This window comes from Physcomitrium patens, chromosome 13 (assembly GCF_059467195.1).
Source record: "Physcomitrium patens ecotype Gransden chromosome 13, ASM5946719v1, whole genome shotgun sequence".
NCBI classification, from domain to species: Eukaryota; Viridiplantae; Streptophyta; class Bryopsida; order Funariales; family Funariaceae; genus Physcomitrium; species Physcomitrium patens.
The window spans coordinates 666799-685899 of record NC_143422.1 but is presented as its reverse complement, the minus strand read 5'-3'; the positions used below and the strand labels follow the sequence as shown (position 1 = coordinate 685899).

General features: G+C 33.3%; 1 protein-coding gene across 5 annotated transcripts; it reads right to left on the bottom strand.

Annotated features, from left to right (window-relative positions):
- Nucleotides 1-3525: 3525 nt before the first annotated feature.
- On the bottom strand, nt 3526-9380 carry LOC112290118 (putative GPI-anchored protein At1g61900). Of its 5 annotated transcripts, none has more exons than XM_090255126.1 (11): nt 8814-9380; nt 8534-8689; nt 8088-8288; nt 7310-7576; nt 6667-7158; nt 6058-6177; nt 5352-5600; nt 4884-4898; nt 4504-4644; nt 4092-4145; nt 3526-3949 (listed from the first exon to the last, which is right to left on the bottom strand). In XM_090255126.1, exons 3-11 carry the CDS (start codon nt 8152-8154, stop codon nt 3885-3887), a joined length of 1470 nt encoding a protein of 489 aa, XP_090111252.1. In that variant the 5' UTR covers nt 8155-8288; nt 8534-8689; nt 8814-9380; the 3' UTR covers nt 3526-3884. The 5 variants fall into 5 exon arrangements, with proteins under 5 accessions (XP_090111252.1, XP_024391859.1, XP_024391863.1 ...); XM_024536091.3 differs by having other exon boundaries at nt 8569-8689; nt 8814-9351; XM_024536095.3 differs by having other exon boundaries at nt 5352-5399; nt 8569-8689; nt 8814-9351.
- Between the last annotated feature and the right edge of the window lie 9721 nt (nt 9381-19101).

The window sequence follows — 19101 nt, the reverse complement described above, 5'->3', positions numbered from 1 at the left end:
TTAATCCACTAAAACATTGGATGTTCTCTCTTTCTAATATCAATGTAAAACTTCAAGCTTCAGTATCTCTCTCGTAAATTACAAACTTATATCCAAATATTTTAAGAATATTAAAACATTACTCAACCATAAACACAAATAATATTATTCTACTCTAACCAAAAAAATTCTTAGAACCAAAAGATCTAATTTTTGAGATCCTAATTTGTTTAAATCTTAATTAATTTTTTATTGTATCATCTAATTGTGTTCAAATTAAAAATACACATACACCACATATGTCTTCACAAATCCACAAAATTTTATTTATGAATTTGCTATAAAACTTACACACTTCATCAAAATAATTTTTTTTTATGTAATACAAAGAAGAGTGTGTCAAGAAAACCTAAATTATATAATAATATCACAAAGTCAATAAGCACTTAATTCCTCAAAACTAATGCTAAAATAAACTTTTTAAAGTTTTTTATTAGATAGTGCTTTCAATCAACAAACAAATCCCACATTTGTTGGTATATGGTTTTGTGCCTTAAGGACTAATTTTCACCTTGGTTCATTATCAGTCTTCTTTGAGCATCAATCTAAGACTTTTTAGGTAATTTTTATTAAAAATTACTCTTTATTTTTACCTTAAGATGCTATAATATTATTTTTGTTAAATTAGTTTATTTTGAGTTATTTTTTATCCTATAATATAAGTAGAAGATATTTTTTTAAAAAAAGTAGCATTAATTCTAAATTATTTTATTACCTTTTAAACTTTTATTTATATTTTTAATATAACTTTTTATTATAAGATCTTATATAATAAAATTCTTCCATTTGTCTTTTACTTTAAAGCCATACCACAACATAACATTGTTTATTTAATTGTAACAAGTTTTGTATAATTTTAAATAGATGATTGATTATCACAAAGTAAGATGTAAGAATTTGATAATTAAAAATTTGTAATGAAGTCCATTAAAAAAAATGATTGAAGGTTTTCAAAAATACATAGAAGTTGCAAAGTCTAAAGAAATGATATTATAGAGTCTTGATTCAAAAATAAGTATCACAATATTAAACAAATTTTTTTATTTTATTTTATATTTCATGCCACCAAATATTTTTATAAAAAGGCTTTTAAATTAAACTGTATTGTAAATATTACATTGCTAGAAAGTCATGTTATACTTGCAATGCACATAATAGTACTTAATTCTTTGGATTATATAGTCTTCTTTCAAAATAAAGAATTTTCTTTAAAATCAAATTTTTTAGAATCATTATAATGCTAATTTTTTGATAAAATAATAATAATAATAATAAAAATAAAATAAAAAATAAAAAATTGGACAAATTTAATTAAGAAAAGTTGTAAATCTAAAATTCTTATAATAATGGCTTAAAGATGTAGCTACTTTGATTTAATGAGAATATTTTATTGTGAATCATATGCAACATCTTCTTTTTTTTTAATGCAAGATAAGAATATCTTGACAAGGAATTTAAAATGCTTTATTCTTTTTAAAGAAAATACAAATAATTTAAATACAAATCATAACAAAGACATACTCCAAAAACCTTGATAATAGTTTAAAATATATGTTGATATAAAATACTTATAATTTATATGATTAATTAAATAAAATATTTATTTTTAGATTATAATTCTATTATTAAAAAAAATCATGAAAACTATAATTTTTAATTATATTTTTTATAATAAAAATTAATTCTTGAGAAGTTTTTAGAATGAAAAAAATAGAAAGAAATAAATCTATATTCAATTATTATAGATTTCTATTTAATGCAAAGTTTGATGTATTTATTTTAATAAAAAAAGACTTGGAAAAATCCAAGAAATATAAATTAGAAGTTAAAGTGAAATTTATTTTTAAACTATCTAATGCTCATTTTTTTATCTTAATTCTACAAGAAAAATTCTTAAAAATAAACAAAACAAAAAAAAAAAAACATAAAATATACAAATAGAATGAAATTCATCTATATTCAATCGTTATAGAACTAAATTAAATACAAAGTTATTATTGCATTTATTCCAATTAAAAGACTTGGAAAAATTTAGCCAACATAAAATATAAGTTAACGTGAAATTTATCTTTAAAACTTCTCATGCTCATTTTATTTATCTTAATTTTACGAAAAAAAAATCTTTAGAATTTAATTATATACATAGAACAATAATTCATAAATTCTTAAAAATTCTTGATAATTATTTAATAATATTTTAAAAATACTAAAAAAAAATATGAATCATGTATAGTTATTAGAGTTGTCTAATCTATAATAGTTTTTACTTTTTAAGATTTTTTTTTAAAAAATATCATAATTATATAATTTAAACTTTTTAAATCTATTATTAATAGATATGAAAGATATTAAATGATGTTAAAGACAATTTTAGATTCTTAATTTCTAAATGCTACTTTATAAGGCTAAGTTTCTTATATAAAACTTCTTAATTGGAAGTGGTTGTGGATTAATAACTTTATTTTTTAAAAAAAAATCTATAATTGAATTTGTGCTCTATATCTTAAATCTATTAGATTTGATGCTACAACCATTTTATTTTATGACATGATTCTCTACAATATAAATATATATTTTTACAAAAATAATTACCATTTATATCTTTTATTGATTGTTTGAATTGAGTTGAATTGATCTACAAATACTTTGGACTTAATGAATAGATATATAAAGATTTACAAGTTCTTGTCATAACTTAGATTGTCATTTTTTAATTAAATCTTTATACTTGGCATCTTCAAAAGAACTGATTGTTGTATAATACGGCTTAAGTGATGAAATATTCTAATGAATCTAATGTGGAAGTTTTCAACAATAAATCTATGACCTTGTCTTTTAGTTTATTTTAAGATTAATTAAAAAAATAAAAATAAAAATAAAACTTAATTGTTTTAATTCATGTCACAAGCAAGCTATTAGAGTTTTGCAATACATATAGCAATTGAATGTGATTTCTATTGCAAAGATTAGAGTTTTGTTAAATTGAGTATGATATATTATAAAATTTAAATTAAAAGAAGTCTTTTTTAAAAATTTAAATTTAAAAAACTCCTTTTTTAAACTTTAAATCTAAACAAAGCAAAGAGAAAGATAATGAGTGGTGATGGTCCACCTCTACTTAATCATTGTCCATCACTTTTGGAGATTTTGATAGAAGATTGTTGGAAATTCAATCTCAAATATTATCCAATGTTTTTGGAGATTTTCAAGGTATTTAGGTATACAAAGTACTTATTTATGACATCGTGATCAAGCTTGACAATATTGCCAAATTAATCAATGAATCTCACATCTTTCACTACCTTAAGAATAAGTAAGAATTTGCTGACCTCATCTAGAACCAGAAGCAGGTTCAGTCCTCTATCGAAAGCAGTTTGTTATTTTTATTCTTTTTATTTTTTCCCCTCTAATCCTGACTTTGATTCTTACAATGAGTTCTTAAAGTACTTGGCGTCATGCCATATGCTGTAATGAAACATCCATGCGTTAAAGAAGTGCGTGTGTATCTTACGACTCAATATCAGCTTGTTAAGTACCAAAAAAAGCTGCTTCACGAAGGTTCTAAATGACTACCTCAAGAGCTAAATACATACATGGTGACAATCGCGTACATATCTGTCTCTAAACAAATTAAGCAGCTCTGATATATGAACAATATTGTGGCAGGTCTACATCAATATTGAAAACAGAAAAAAGTGGAACTACAAGCGGGAGTCATATTAGAGGTTTCATAAACGCGAATGACCTACCAAAATCTGGTTTATCACCCAGGATTTTATGTGCGGAAGAAGCAAAGAAAGGTCAAGGGTTCCAACATTTCAGAGGCACTAGATTGTGCTTTCCTCCTACAGCTTGGATATGATAAATACGACACACAACGCCATAATGAGAAAGTTCCTTCTTCGAAAATCTGCAGTCACATCCACAGGTGTGTCTCAACATTTCAAGTTCCCGAGTGAGGGATTTAAGAGCTGATCAAACATGACAGCTTAAGCCTCTTCAAGCTCCACAAAAATAATCACAATTCTCACTCACGTATCAATAGGACTCACCGATTGACCAAGAGGCCGTTGAAGATTCTGGAATGGCTGGCAGAGCAACCGGAGCTGCACAAACATTTCAACGTTCAACTCGAGAGATTTGAGTCCCTATTAAACTTTAGTAATATTTTGAAACTTTTTGACTTGATCACGCGCACTGCTCTAGTGTACTCCGGGACTCAGGTAATAAGTCCTAGGCAGCCAATTCAAACAAAAATAAGGAAGTCTTGACATAGTTGAATTCAAGTTGATCAGTTCCTGCACTACGCATTCTCACACATTGGGTCAAATCAATCTGTTTGGCTGCCACAGTAGCTAACCAGAATTGTCAAAGTTTCGATATCTAAGCTCTTGTTCCTTGTATGAGAACAACCTTTAACAATCCAAACCACTCAATTAGGTCACGACGGACGAGAAACCTTACGTCGACCACACACAGAATATGCTGCATCAGTCTTGAGAGTTTGAACCCAGGGAGCCGCTATATTATCGTTTAAATCGCAGGTAAAGTCGATGCCTGTAACGTTGCTCATAATGTCGGAAGGTAAACTTGAAAGTAAACAACCTGCATGTGTGACTTACACTTTAACTGCCTCTCTCAAGGAAAACCAAATGCGCCACTGCTGAGTATAATGGATGTTCCAACACTGTGGATACCTAACATTACAGAATTAGCACAAAAAGAGCTACGAGCAGAAGTTGAATATGCCTGTAGTATTTTATGAAAGCAAGCATTTTGCAATGCACTACCTAATCTAAACTTATATAAGTGGATCGAAACTCAAAGTTAACTTGAAGCTGTACCTTGTCCACCAACTCCTGCTTGACAAACCATAGATACATACCAACATGAGATGCAACTCGTAAGAAACTATGCAATGTTGTGTCACAACTCAGCTCTCTATTACGATTAACACATAACGATCGTAGGAAATTAACATCTTTTTCCATCAGCAACGAAAGTAAAACCTAAGAGAGAGAGAAAAAAATATAAAAATATAACAAACAAACAAACAAACAAAAGAAACAATAAAAACTGCTTCAGAAAAAAATGATATCTTCAGATAAGATTGTGAAAGCAGGATGCGTGTGAAGATAGATATCAGAGCATGTAATAGTCAAGGAATCGGCTGCGGCAAAAATTTCATTCAGATCCACACTAAAATGGATCGATACTTATGGGTGCATCTCACTTGTTTAAACTGTTGCAGATTCTTAGAAAGCAATCCGATCCCCGAGACCAAAATTAAAGCATATCAACATTATACCAACCTTGAAGAGAGAAATCCTTAAGGTCGATTCCACACAGGGAGTAAATATCTGCAAAGACAGACATATTTTGAAGCATGGAAGCCAAGAATGTCACACAGCGGAGCGCTTGCAAATTAGTAATCAACATCTGCTGCTGAACCTCCAACAAGTATCCGTCTATGGCTCTGCAACAAGTCGCAATGGACGGCGTACTTGAGCAGCCACATGCTTTGGCAACAGGCATTGGATCTCTAAATTCCAGAGGACACTCTGCACATGAATGCTAGTAGTTTTCAGTGTATATCGCTACAAGTGAAGAGACACCGACGAGTTTGGAATTCCACCCTGGAAACTCACGACGCCGACTACAGTGTTAGAGAGCCAACTTTCTCATCTCGAGAACGTGGCGAACGAAAACGACAGTTTGATAACATCAATAATCGACTAAATTGTTAAGGGTGAGCTAATTATATCTAGTTTTAACTTCAAATTGGAGTATTTCCAAATGAACGGCTGCTTGTCCATTCTGTCCGGATATGTTCCTGCAAGCAAATTAAAAGATGATTTCCTGAAACAGAAAAGTGTGACACTTGGTGCTTCAGTTGTCAAGCCCTCCTTTGAAACATACAACCTCGATGAACATTCACATGAAAAATTCAGCAGACAATTATCACGTCAGCAACAGAGTACATAAAGGGTATAGCCATTACGAAACATCATTCCTCACCTTTGTTGACACGGCAGCTGATGAGGTTACGCAGCATGGTGTTCGCTGCATCTGGACCCAGCTTACTTGCCAACCATGCAAGGACCATGTTTTTGCAATCAACCACCACCTGCTGTTCACCTGACGTTTACATAATTTCAAGTGGATTCAATAGGAGTACACTAATTCAACGACAATGTCATTGTGAAATACTTGAAAAGACTGAAGGTGATATATACGCAAATATTGAGGGGTACAATTCACGAGATTTTAAGGGTTGACACAAATACGTGGACAACACAAAAAAAGAGAAGATGCGCGAATGTAGCTCTGTATTCTATGCTGATCCCCAAAAACCTACGTTATGGGTATACAACTTGGGAACCACCTAGATTTTAAGCAAAACACGTTCTCAGTGTAATTGGTTGGGGGAAGAAGGAAATTATGGCTGAGGTAGTTCAAGGACTCGAAGTAAAGAAACTCTAGACAGAGCTGCCATGAACCCAACCCACATACGTTCAATTTCAACAATAAGTCTCTCAAAATTAACATTTAAACTTGCAAAAATGCAACGCAGGTGTTGACATGCTGGAGCAAGGAACAATCGCACAGGGAAGCAGAGGTCAGAACCTGGTGGTACAGCACTGCCATTCAATTGACCTGGATCACCCACAAGCTGCCCAGCCATTTGAGTGGCTACGTCCATGACCTGAGATTGACAAGTAGGTTCTTCGGTGCACTCCTTTAAAGGGTCCACCGAATGGCATGCATCCAATAACTTAGTAGTATTTATCATCTCTTCCAGTTGGCTAACCTTGGTAACTGGACATAAACCACTGGTAAGATTGGCAGGTTGAGCAGCACAAAGATCCCCTAAGGATGTGTTGGCTCCCAAACTAGCCATAAGATTTTGGGTGTCCGAAAAGCAGTATTCAGCTTCTGTAACGTTCAGCCCAAGATTGCCCGAGTCTAGGCTGTATTGACCCAAAGAGACTTGAAAAAGGCTCTCAAGTTGTGGGCAACAGATGACACTTCCAACGTAGAGTGCTAGAGGGGCTGGACAATCTCCAGCAGTTCGAATAAGAGTCCCTTCTAACGTTGAAAAATCAAAAGGACAGAAACCTGTGGGACAAATCCAAAAAGCACTGGGATTGAGATTCTGATGCTCAACACGTTTTGGGCAAGAACTATTCGATTCCAACACTGAGCATCACTTGTGTTCACGACTCAGGGCAGCAGCTAAAGTAGTTAATAATCCAGATAATTGTTTTACCTGATAGTTCAGGCGTAGATGGATTGGTAATGACTGGAATCTCCAGTGGAGGGGGAGCCATGAATGGAAAAATTCCTGACGAAGCTTGTACGGGAGGTGACGCAGTTGGAAAAGGTGTTGGAGTGTCGAAAGTTGGAGGAGAGGGAGTAGGCAACTTTGAGGGAGTGGGAGACGAATCCTGAATGAGTTGCTGGCCGACCTCGATTGGGTTGCCATGTTGATGACCTATAGAGAATGTGCCTCGCAACTGACATAGTAGCCCCACGTCTGCAAGCAGCGTCGAATGTGTAAGTAAATTTCCTGAAACATTGAATCCGCTGCAATATCCCGATCATTTAGAAAACGTCAGTGTAATCTTGGACCCAATTACTAGCTGGACTACTCAAGAGAATGAAGCATGTGATATCTCGCTCATCCGTATGCTGTTACTCCGTGATCCACACGCCCGAAAACCGTTGTTGAAACTTATCATTTAAATTAAATAAGTTTAAGAATAGGAAGAGGAAGATGATGAAGAAAGAGCAAACTCAAGTACGCACAATGAAATGGAGATAAGCTTCAACGAACTTAATTGGTGGCTTAGCAGAATAAAATTTCGATGTAATGAGTTTCAAGATTTACCAAGGTAAGGATTTTATTAACTGGTGCAAAAAAATGTGACGAATTGCAAACAGCATGCATATGGGTTTTGAGAGGGATCATTTGAAAACATATCCTATATATTTGAGCTCAAATAGGATGTGTTCATTCAAGGGTTCACAAATTGAATAAAGCTTACAGAGAAGAAGCAGAGTGGACATCTGAGGCCTCCTAAGCCCAGATCGCCAACCCTTCATCCCCTTCATTTCCCACCTCACTAAATGAGCTTGCCTTCAATCACCACACGTGCAAAAATAGTGCTACGGGCATCTCATGATCATGTTCATAAATGCATGCGACCATCGCCACTCGTCGGCAGAGACTCGCCAATGAAATTATTCTGAGTACATCCATTCAACAGCAAGCCAATTCAATAAAGGTCATTTAATTGAGCATTTGCGTAAAGACTGGAAACTTGTATCCCTTCACAGACGAATTCAAATGTTCTGTACTCGGAGCTAAGGAAGAAGAGCTCGGAGAAAAATAAATGACTCCACTACTGTCGAACTAAGTTGTAACACCATGATCTAGGGCTTGGAGTAGAATTCGGGACTACATTTCAATTCAAACATCCTTTTCTTTTACCATCATGCTACTCTGTCAACAATCTTGATCTTGACCTGTCAATGGAAGCGTCAGCGACCAGCTTTGCAGACTCGAAATTAGGGACTTGCGCACTCTTCCTTATCTTGTACGTTATGCTCAAAGTTTGCAAAGGATCCACGCACAGCATTCGGGAAACTGCATCGTGTTAAATGCAGCTGAGTTAAGTCAAACTAAGCGGCAAACAAGGCAAACTACATGAGCATTGCCAGCTATTCTAGCAACAACCTCGAAATGCAGGAGAGGGAAGAGTTCAACTAACCATTATGAATTTCCGCGTTATTGCTTATGTCTCGCCAGGTGCAGAACCGTTCGGCGAAGAATGCACCTCGCAGCCACAGTTCACCCAAAGCAACACTATACACCTTAACAAAATGCAGAATGAGGTTTGACTAATTAGAGAGAGGCAGGGGGGGTTGGGGGACGGCGCGTGTAGGATGAAAGAAACAGAGACATGAAGCGCGACTTGTGAGAAAATGCAGGCGGTACCAGGAGAATAAAACACTGCAAGTGCAATGTTCAGGCATGTACACAGCATCTGGGTTTTGAGAAAACAAAGAAATGGCAGTCGTGGTGTCCTAGGTAAGAAAAGATGGAGTGAAGCCAGCGTAGATGAGAAGAAGAATATGGTTGTGAGTCAAGAAGGAGAGGGATACATGGGGTGGCAGGAGAGGCAGGGGCCATGGCGAGAAAGACGCGGCAGCACCACCAGCTACTGGCTCTGATAGGGAAGGGGGGAGCCAGAGTCATACATACAGTAGAAGAATTTGCAACGGAGAGGAGACGACAACGACGAAGAACACTCTTCTTCTTCTCCTTGTTTGTTTGAAAGCCCTCTACTGCACTCTCTGTCGTCATGGATGTTTTTTCCCCTCTAGGGCACAGCTTTAGGTGCTGCTACCCACTGCCAACTGCCTGTGCTGATTTCCACACCATGGACCGACCACCTCGCCGCATTCTAGGCTGAGAACCAAACGTATCACCATCCCAAGGTTGCTTCGGACCTAACCCAAATCTGGCCCCCTTCTGTTCATGAACTAACCCACAACTTATTTCCTTTCCAAATCCTTGTTTCTCTGTTCTTCCAAAACCGTGAGTTTTGAGATTTTTCTAATGTTTTCGTGGAATCTAGCTGCACTACCTACGAGCTTTTGAGTTTGGGTGTCAAATATGACTCATTGTTCTACTTGGACTGATAAACATGACGTTGTGACTAGTTACTGCATACTGACAGTCATTTACATACAAGAACAGTATCAAAAGAATCCCCAGTATAAAAGACGGGTTTTAATGTGTTCTGCAAAAAGCACTACAGAACGTATTGAACTGATTATCTATACTTGCATATTGTCTCCTATTAGATGTTATGAGATGTGGAACAGCTCCATTGTTTGTTTCATTGTTAATAAAACCACTAAAAGATAGTGAACATGTGGATAGTAAGCTTTAACATGTAACACTACAGTTGATTTGGGAGCTTCCAGAAGCATAATTTGTTTTGAGGAGGTCAAATGCTCTGACTTTCCATTTATGCCCAAATTAGAAGAAGAATAAGGAACAAGTGAAAATCTCTTCTCCTACAAGCAGGACCCATGATGAAGACCTTGAGTTGGAGATCTCATATAACAAAAGCACAAGCACCTCTAATCTTACTTATTTACCTTTTCCCAATGAATACTGCTTCCAATTCCGCTGCTGTATGTGTGTATATGTATATAAACTCTATCTCTCTTTGTTTTATATATATATATATATATATATATATATGAAATCAATATAATTCTCTATTACTTTATAATACTATGCTACTTTATAATAATACTTTAATTCTCTATTATTAAAGTATAAACCTTCTTATTGAATAATGTGTAGAATATTGACCAATTTTCGTAATTTTTATTTGGAGATGAGACTATAGTTATGAATGCTCTAACTACCAATTTATATATATATATATATATATATATAATCACATTATTAATAAAATTCTCATGCCCTAAAAATACATATTTGCATAAACAAATAACTAAGCTATTTACAAGAGCAAAGCCCAAAGTCAACCAAAAAACAAAGTTGTTGCTATTTTTTAGAAATCCTAGAATCTCCATAGTATTTGTGGATCATATACTTTGATCTAAAAACATGCTGGTATTACATTCTTATTTGTGTTATATATAGCTTCATTCAAAAATTCATTATTATTAAATTATTAGTGCACATATGATGCTTCCTCTATATAATTAATATTCTTTAATATTAATTGGATAAAGTATTAATAGTTATTAAATTGCATTGATTACCTTAATAAGTATTTTTGGCTCCAACATAATTAATGGCTCAAGTAGCTAGATCTTTGATATTTTATTTGGAAGCAAATATTGCAATCTTAATATTAGTAAACTCCTAGTCATTGATTATGTCAAAAAAAGCATTATCATGAAATATGAAGATATGTCAATTAATATTATGTATCTTCTAAAAAATAATTCAAATTTCATCGCAAAAAAATAATTTAACATCTTGAGCCTTTATATTGTATCAATAATAAAAGTTGATCTTACTATCGATCTTATATAGAATGCATATAGCTTAGCAATATGCTCAATAAAAAAACAAAGAGAGCATGTCTTTATTGGTGGAATTTACTAAAAATGCCACTATGATGCAAGTTTTTTTATTTTTTATTTTTTTAATTTGATTTATTTTGATTATATGATCTAACAATATTTAACAAAAAAATTAAGTCTTATTTACATTAAAGGTATTGAAAATTTATTTTTTAAAAGATTTTTTACAAAATTAGATTAAAGAACTTCAATAATTGTTGTATCAACTAAACTATTTTTTATTTCTTATTTTTTTTATTCAAATGTTTATAAAACCATATTATTTCTTTAAAAATAAAAAAAAGACCAATTAACTAAAAAATTAAAAAAGTTGATTTAATAGAATTGAGCTTAATTTTTTATTTATTGATTGATAATATCACTTTAACAAAATATATGATATACATAATATAAAATAACCCAATTAACTAGCTCAATATTTAGATGTAGAAGGATGACTTTGCATTAGTGCTTGGCTTGCAAAACTATGTCATTCCACATGACAAGATATTTTTCATGCTTAGCTAAAATAACCAAGATGGTAGCTTACTTTGGACCTTCTTCCAAACCAAGTTTATTCCTAAGCAATAGGTACATTGTTTTTTTGGTTGGATTAAGAATTGTTGACCTTGTATTTGCATAACTATTGATAATTCTTGTTTATAAAAACAATCCTTTTTATGATAAAAATGGTTGCCATTTCAAAGAACCAATAAAATATAAATTCACAAACCAATAAATGAACAAAACAAGAGTTTCACAGAAGAATTCAATCAATTGTCTAACTATTGAATAAGTGGTTCATTGGCCCAATATTATCTAAATATATAAACTATTTGTATGTATATAATCCCCTACAACCAACTCTATATGTATAGATAGTACTCACTGTAAGAAGTATCCAAAGTTCAACCTCTAAATACATTCTTGAGTTCTGTGGAATAGAAACCTCACTAGGAACAACATATAAAAGATCAAATTATGAGGAGCTGTACTGAACTATATATATATATATAGATAGATAGATAGATAGATAGATATATTTGAACGAGCTCTTTAATTGTGGCACTAAAGAGTGCAAAAATAGGATTCTTACCCCTCAAACTACCTACTACAATAGGTATCTCTGAAGGAATTAATTTTGGCAAGTTTTATATGTACGAGTATCGATTCTGTACATCATCAATGCATGCAGAAATTCAAGACACCCAGTAAACAAGATGACTAATAAGGCAGGTCCTTCTGAAAGTATGCATTTCGATTCTTTTGTCGAGGTGACCCATTTTCCATTTACCTCAAATTTGAAAGAGGCACTCAACTGCAAAAAATAATCATAAGAAACAATATCCATCTTGAATATGAATGGCACAATTTATCTAATTGCTACTGAAAAGGTGTTTGAACAAGAGAAGCAACTGAACACATGAAAACTTTGAAGAGCTAATTACCTTAGTGTACTAAAAAATTGCCATAGTAAGAGAATGAAGAAATAAAATATATGAATGTCTATGGTAAAAATAGCAATATCGTCTCAACCATCTATATCTCCAGAGGTTTGTTGTCCAATTCATCTGCTTCGAGTACAACTTATGGCAGGAGCTCTTTCAACAATTCCTTTGTTTGGATATGTTCATGAAAGATCAGTAAGTTCAACAAAGATCTTTACACCACAGAAATACGCATAACACTAGGCCCTCGTACAACACTTGCTGCACAGCACATTTGGAGGTTATTTGATTAGCCAAATGATGGCCCTAGTATTGCAACAACATGAACTTAGCACTTCATTGAATAATAGAGGTAAAAACCAAAATATTGAACTTCAAGATTTAACATAATATTCTCGTTGCTATTACTAGCGACCAAAGCTCAGCAATCGTTATTGTTGAAGAACAGCAAGTACTTGCTTAGTTACAACCACATAAAGTTTAAGCATGGTATTTTGCTAATAGTAAAAAGGTAGCAAAGAGGTGAAGTAAGTTATTGTGGTGGTACCGAGGCTTTAGTAAGATGAGGTAGAAACGGATGTAATATCAAATGGATGGAAGTTGCTTTGTTGGTGAGCAAACCACCACCTATAAGTAAAGAGTGTTGGAAGTAAGAATTATCTTTCTCCACACTTCTCTTAGAGTACAATCCTTGCTGATGCTAAGTGTTTGTAGCTTTTAGACTTCTTTTCTTCAATAGTTATGAATCTACTATTGTTTCTGCAAACAAACAAGAACCAAAAATGAGCCTTTCCCTAGATATCTTTACATTTAAAAAAAGTTTGATTGAGAACATCTTCAATTCGATAGGCTTGCACCTGCGAACTATACCTGCAGCAGAGTCCTTCACCTCCGACTTGTCCCCATCTCCATTCTTGCTATTTAAAATACCTACTTCTTCCACATCTGCACCCACGATCACATCACTATCGCTACTTTTCTTTCTTGTTTCAGCCACTTCGTTTTCTCCTTCATTGATTGCAAGGCCTATGCATTGCATTCCCAATTATGGCATGGAAATTTGTGAAGCAATCACAGCCTCCGATTTACAAAGACAAAATCGCTTGCTAGACATTGAAGGTAGTAGTAACATTCCCAAAAATAATTCTGTTACATTCCTTCTGATGTGGTTTGATAAAAAAATGTTGCAGGCACCTAACACACCTTACTGTGTGCACATTACAATCAGCTCAGACATTACTGAGACTTCACTCCTGAGTACCATCATATTTTGAAGCAGCTTGCTTCGATGATTAATACATTACAGATCAGTCATATGGAACATCTTCACTCCAGATTTAAGAAAAACATTTTTTCCAGCTTCTAACTATCATGATTGGATATGTTATAACAATGGATCTAATAAGTTTTAAACTTGTAAGTTTGTGTGTTCAGTTCCAACTAGACGTCAGCACAACCACGTGCTCTACTCTCACCCCTACCTTGTGCGTTATGATGTGTTTACTTTTCTTTCTCTTCTTAGCATTCCTCTCCTCTGTTGGAAGAGGGAAATAAATTTTATTTTCAACTGGTTGACCACAATTTGATGCAGCTGATGCTTTGATTTCCAGGCCATGTGATAGTGGATTAGGTGCGGTAAATTGCTCCTCAACAGCTACGCTGACATTCGCTTTTGCAGTTCTAACCTAAGGTGCTCCTCCAAAGTTTCGTAGCCTGAGGCATTAGCATTACGCAAACTCTGTTTACATGTAAAAAGATAAAACACTACTGCTTAGGAGGTTTCATTCCAGGCAAATACCACGTATGAGCTAAGACTTCTACATGAGAATATGCGAGTTACTAAACTAGAACGGTTCCACCTCAATGAAATTAGTTTTACAAGAGAACTTCTAGCAGATCTTCAACAACAGCTCTTGTGAGAAGTGCACAAGGTAGCGAAAGAGTAGACAGCAAAAAGGGCGACTCAGACCTCCAGTTCCAAGGAGGACTACCAGATAACCCAATACTCTGGTCTCATTTTCCAGCTTTCTGCACTTTAGGTACTTTGAGCTTTTGAGTGGAGCCATTACTTCCATTACTTCTCCTGCACCCAAACCAAATTAAGTTCGTGCCAACGCCCATGTTTCGGGGTCTAAAATTGTTAGAATTCCGCAACAACATGATCGCGAAAGGAATTAAACACACAGGAGCAACACAAACGAAGTTATCATGCGAATATCTCTACCTCAACTTGCAGAATTGGAAAAAGATATTAAAAACAAAAAGCGAGTCCAATGACTAAAAGGCCCTTGTGGTCACCGTGACACAAGACATGTGCTTGGACACTTTTCTGGTCAATGACGACCTCGTCTCCAATGCAGGATTTCTACAAACAGTAGAAGAGTCACGTTAGTGCAAATATCTGTCGTACCGTAATCGCACAGTGTTGCAGATTTTGCATTACAACGTGACAATTCAGGAAATACTCGGACACAAGAAACAGAGAATGAAACCGAAAAAAATTGAAGGAACTGAACAGTACTGGAGAAACTTTGCTTAAACAAGCCTGAAACAAACAATTCTAAATAAACCCTATTGATTGGTACTAGTTTACAACTCTTCTATGAGGGAATATTAATGAATTCAGCAATGAGTTTAGCACACCTGGATACATACTTACACACGCACATGCTTAGATGGACTTTAACCGTGTACTGAAAATGTACTACATTAAGTCTTTATTTTTAGAATTTCACACTAACATATAAGATTACAAACGTTAAAGACAAGGAGGTGCTTACTTTCAAACCTTTAGTCAAACTATTAGAATGTATTGATTAAATAATCACTAGGTTTAGGATATTTAAATTACTAGATTCATCATCAAAACAAAAAATAATGATTAAAAAAATAAGTTATTATTTAAATTTGCATAGACTAAAAGTAACTTTTTTTATATGTTGACTTTGTCTTTAACACGTTTATCTTTGTTTATGGAACAACATGCATTTAGTCAAACATTTAACAAAAATCCAATTAAAATAATAAAAATAATAATATTATGTCACCATTATTAAAATAAAGTAAACATCATTTTTTAATGTTTTATTGCACAAGCTTAATTTTTTTTAATCAATAGTTATCACAAAAAAATGTAATAAATTATTTATATTTCTATTTTCAAATAAACAAAATTCAATGCATTATTAAATTTGAACAACGCTGTACACAGCTTAGAAACACAACATTATCAAAGCATGCAAAGTTCATTTTATTTGATGAATATTTAAGGTTATCATCATAAGTTAACAGTATTTCTCTTACACGAATGTAATTAAATGATAAAACCAAGTCTTTGATTTTGTATACCACAATTTCACTAAGCATTTGTCACATAATTAGAGAAACAGAATCGTCTAAAATCCAGATTCATCTCATAAAGTTCAAAGATACAATGTGTATAAATCCAAGACTAAAATTCAAATAATATATTACTCTGAGGCATCAAAATCAACCTTCATTTTTCTTAACAGGTTATGAAAATTTATAACGCTACAGTAAAATATTTTTATAAAATTAATTATTTTAGTAAAATTAAATACTTTTATAAAATTAATCCCTAATCATAGTATATAAGATTTGTTAAAAAACTGAAACTCAAAAAAATATAAAACTGAAGATGATGTAGATATTTTTTAAACAATTGGAAAAATATAACTTTAAAAAACTCTTCAATAAAGAATTCAATTATACAAAATTGTGCAAAGGACTGGAATTTAATATATATATATATATATATATTAATCTTAATTATGCCAAAAAAATTTGGTAATATATAATATCATAATCTTGTTTTTTTACATAACACTATCATGTATATATAAATAAGGAGTTTTTAAAGCCACACCCCAATTTTGTTAAAATCACACCCCAATTTTGTTCAAGCCATACCCTAATTTTGTTCAAATCAAACCCCTTTCCCACCTCATCCCACCTCATGATCCATTTTTGTACATGTTCCTTGTTTCCTACATTGTTCCTAGCCTATGTTGTTCCCACCCATGTCTTAACACAACCTCCACTCCCACCCTGTCTCAATCCCACCTTTGTCCCCGACCCAACCCCAACCCCACCCTAGGTAAGTGATGTGTCACTTATTTGCAAATGATATTTTATAAACAATTTTTAAATCATTATTACTTACTTTTAGTATAAATAGGATAATTATATATAATGCATCTTACACACTATATTTGAAATATATATATATATATATATATATATATACGAAAATTCAAACACACTTCTCATGTTACAATATTTTTTATTCTCCTGCAGTGGTTGAAGAAAGATTCTTTTTGTCTACAAATCAAAGGAATTGCAAATAAACCTAAGGTCCCACTTATTTACCATTAAATAATAAGAAATACTTTCACTCAGCTTAATACCTTTGTGGTATCACTGATCTAGTACTTATTTTTGTTGTTGTTGTTGTTTTTTTTTGTTTTTTTTTGTTTTTTTTTTAAATCAATGCACTGTGATAATACAAATTCAAATCAAACATTACTAGATAGAGATTCATGCCTCTCCTTTGTGACTACAAAATATTATAACTTTTTTATGTTCATTGATTTTTTTTTTAAGCCACAAATTAAATACTACATTTAAGACATTCACTTTTATGAATAAATTTACAAATAAATTCAATTTAAAACTAATAAATATTTGAATAAATCATTTAGTGTACAGTATTGCATGCTCATATGAAAAATAACAAATTTGCAAAGCATTAACTGTAACTGAAAGTGTGAAGAAAAAGTGTAATTGGTTCAATGCCAAATTAATAATAATCTTCTTCTTCTTCTATTTTGTTGATGATCATTTTAATATATTGCTTAAAGAACTACAACATTATCCTTTTATAACTCAAATTATATATATGTACATATAATTAGAGACAAGTGGGCAGCAGAGAGGCAGAGATGGTGGCTGGGAACAAGGTTGGGCACAAGGAACATATACAAAATGGCTCATGCACAAAACAGATCATGAGGCAGGAAGCGGGTGTAGTTTTAACAACTCCCTCTATATATTCACTATGAAACTACCAAGTTAAACATTTTAATGTTTTTAACAACACTACTACAATCCACAACATATTTCAGCACTGGTAAATCCAACAAAGGAATCTCTGATGTCAACCTGCAAAGGCCACTCCAATGTTAAAAATAACCAAGAAGGATTTTCAAACTTGTTGTCTGTGTACATGTAAACACAAACTCAACTTGCCCAACACAGAGAATACATCACTTTCCCCATCAGAGCCCCTTCACAATTTTCCTCAATTGCAACTCCATTTACATCACCTACAATCTTGGTCACATATCACTAAAATAGTAGTAAAACAGCAAAATAGTTCCAGCCATTCCTCCAATGGACACAACCCAAATAATCAACATGAACTTAAGTACATACAACTAACCACACTTAACTGATTATATTTCTTCTGAAAATTTCTATCCCTTCCAACCGCAAAAATTTGTAGTCTGATTTGCCTGTGTAAGTTTGCAAGGAGGTCAATTCAAATAACAGTATATATATATATATATATATATATATTTCTATATTTCACTGTTCTAAAATAACAATGTAAAAACAAGCAAACACAAGTACCATTCCAATAGTATGTACCAATGCCTCATCTAGATGACAAAAAGCGCCATAAACTATCTAAGTTAAGAGTTCATATAAAAAACCAAAAGCAAACTGATCATTCCAGAGTGTATTTTGAAACAAATAATTTAAACCTCATGAAACAAGACAATTATTTGACTTGACGAAAAAAACCAAAAAATCCAAAAAACTCCAGAATATATATATTAAAAAAAAACCAAACATGTAATTAAATAACTCTGTAAATCACATAGAAATGCAAAACAAAAAAAAACATGACACAATTGGAGAAAAGTCAGTCGGTCAAACTTCTGTGATAGTCCAGCAACCCTACACTCCACAGGACAGAGGCCAAGGAGAAGAATGCTGTGAATGAAGTGAGCCTTCCTGGTGACACAACCCTAATAGCTAATCAGACTCTTTTTTTGGGACAGTGCACCCCCTCAAGGCCAACCTGCATAGCTAAGTTACCTCTTGATCATAGACTTCCAATAATATTCCACTCCAATGTTCCAGCTTCCCTGACTCAACCCCCATAGCTACTTCTACAATTTGTGCAACATGCAAAGCTTGTGCTAAGGCCGTGTGAAACAGTGATGGTGCAGAGCAGTCTTTGTGGTTGAGAATGTGTTGATCTCTTGGCATGTTGACAATGTTTGTGGAGAGGGGGGGGGGGGGAGGCATTGGTTGAGGGGAGAGAGTAAATTATAGAAAGGCAGTGGATGGGGGGGGGGGATATGGGGATGGGAGTGAGGGGGGACAGGGGCAGATAAGGACAGGGGTTGAATATACCAGACAGCAGCACAGCATGGATGCTGCTTGCTGATAAGGATGACAACAACAC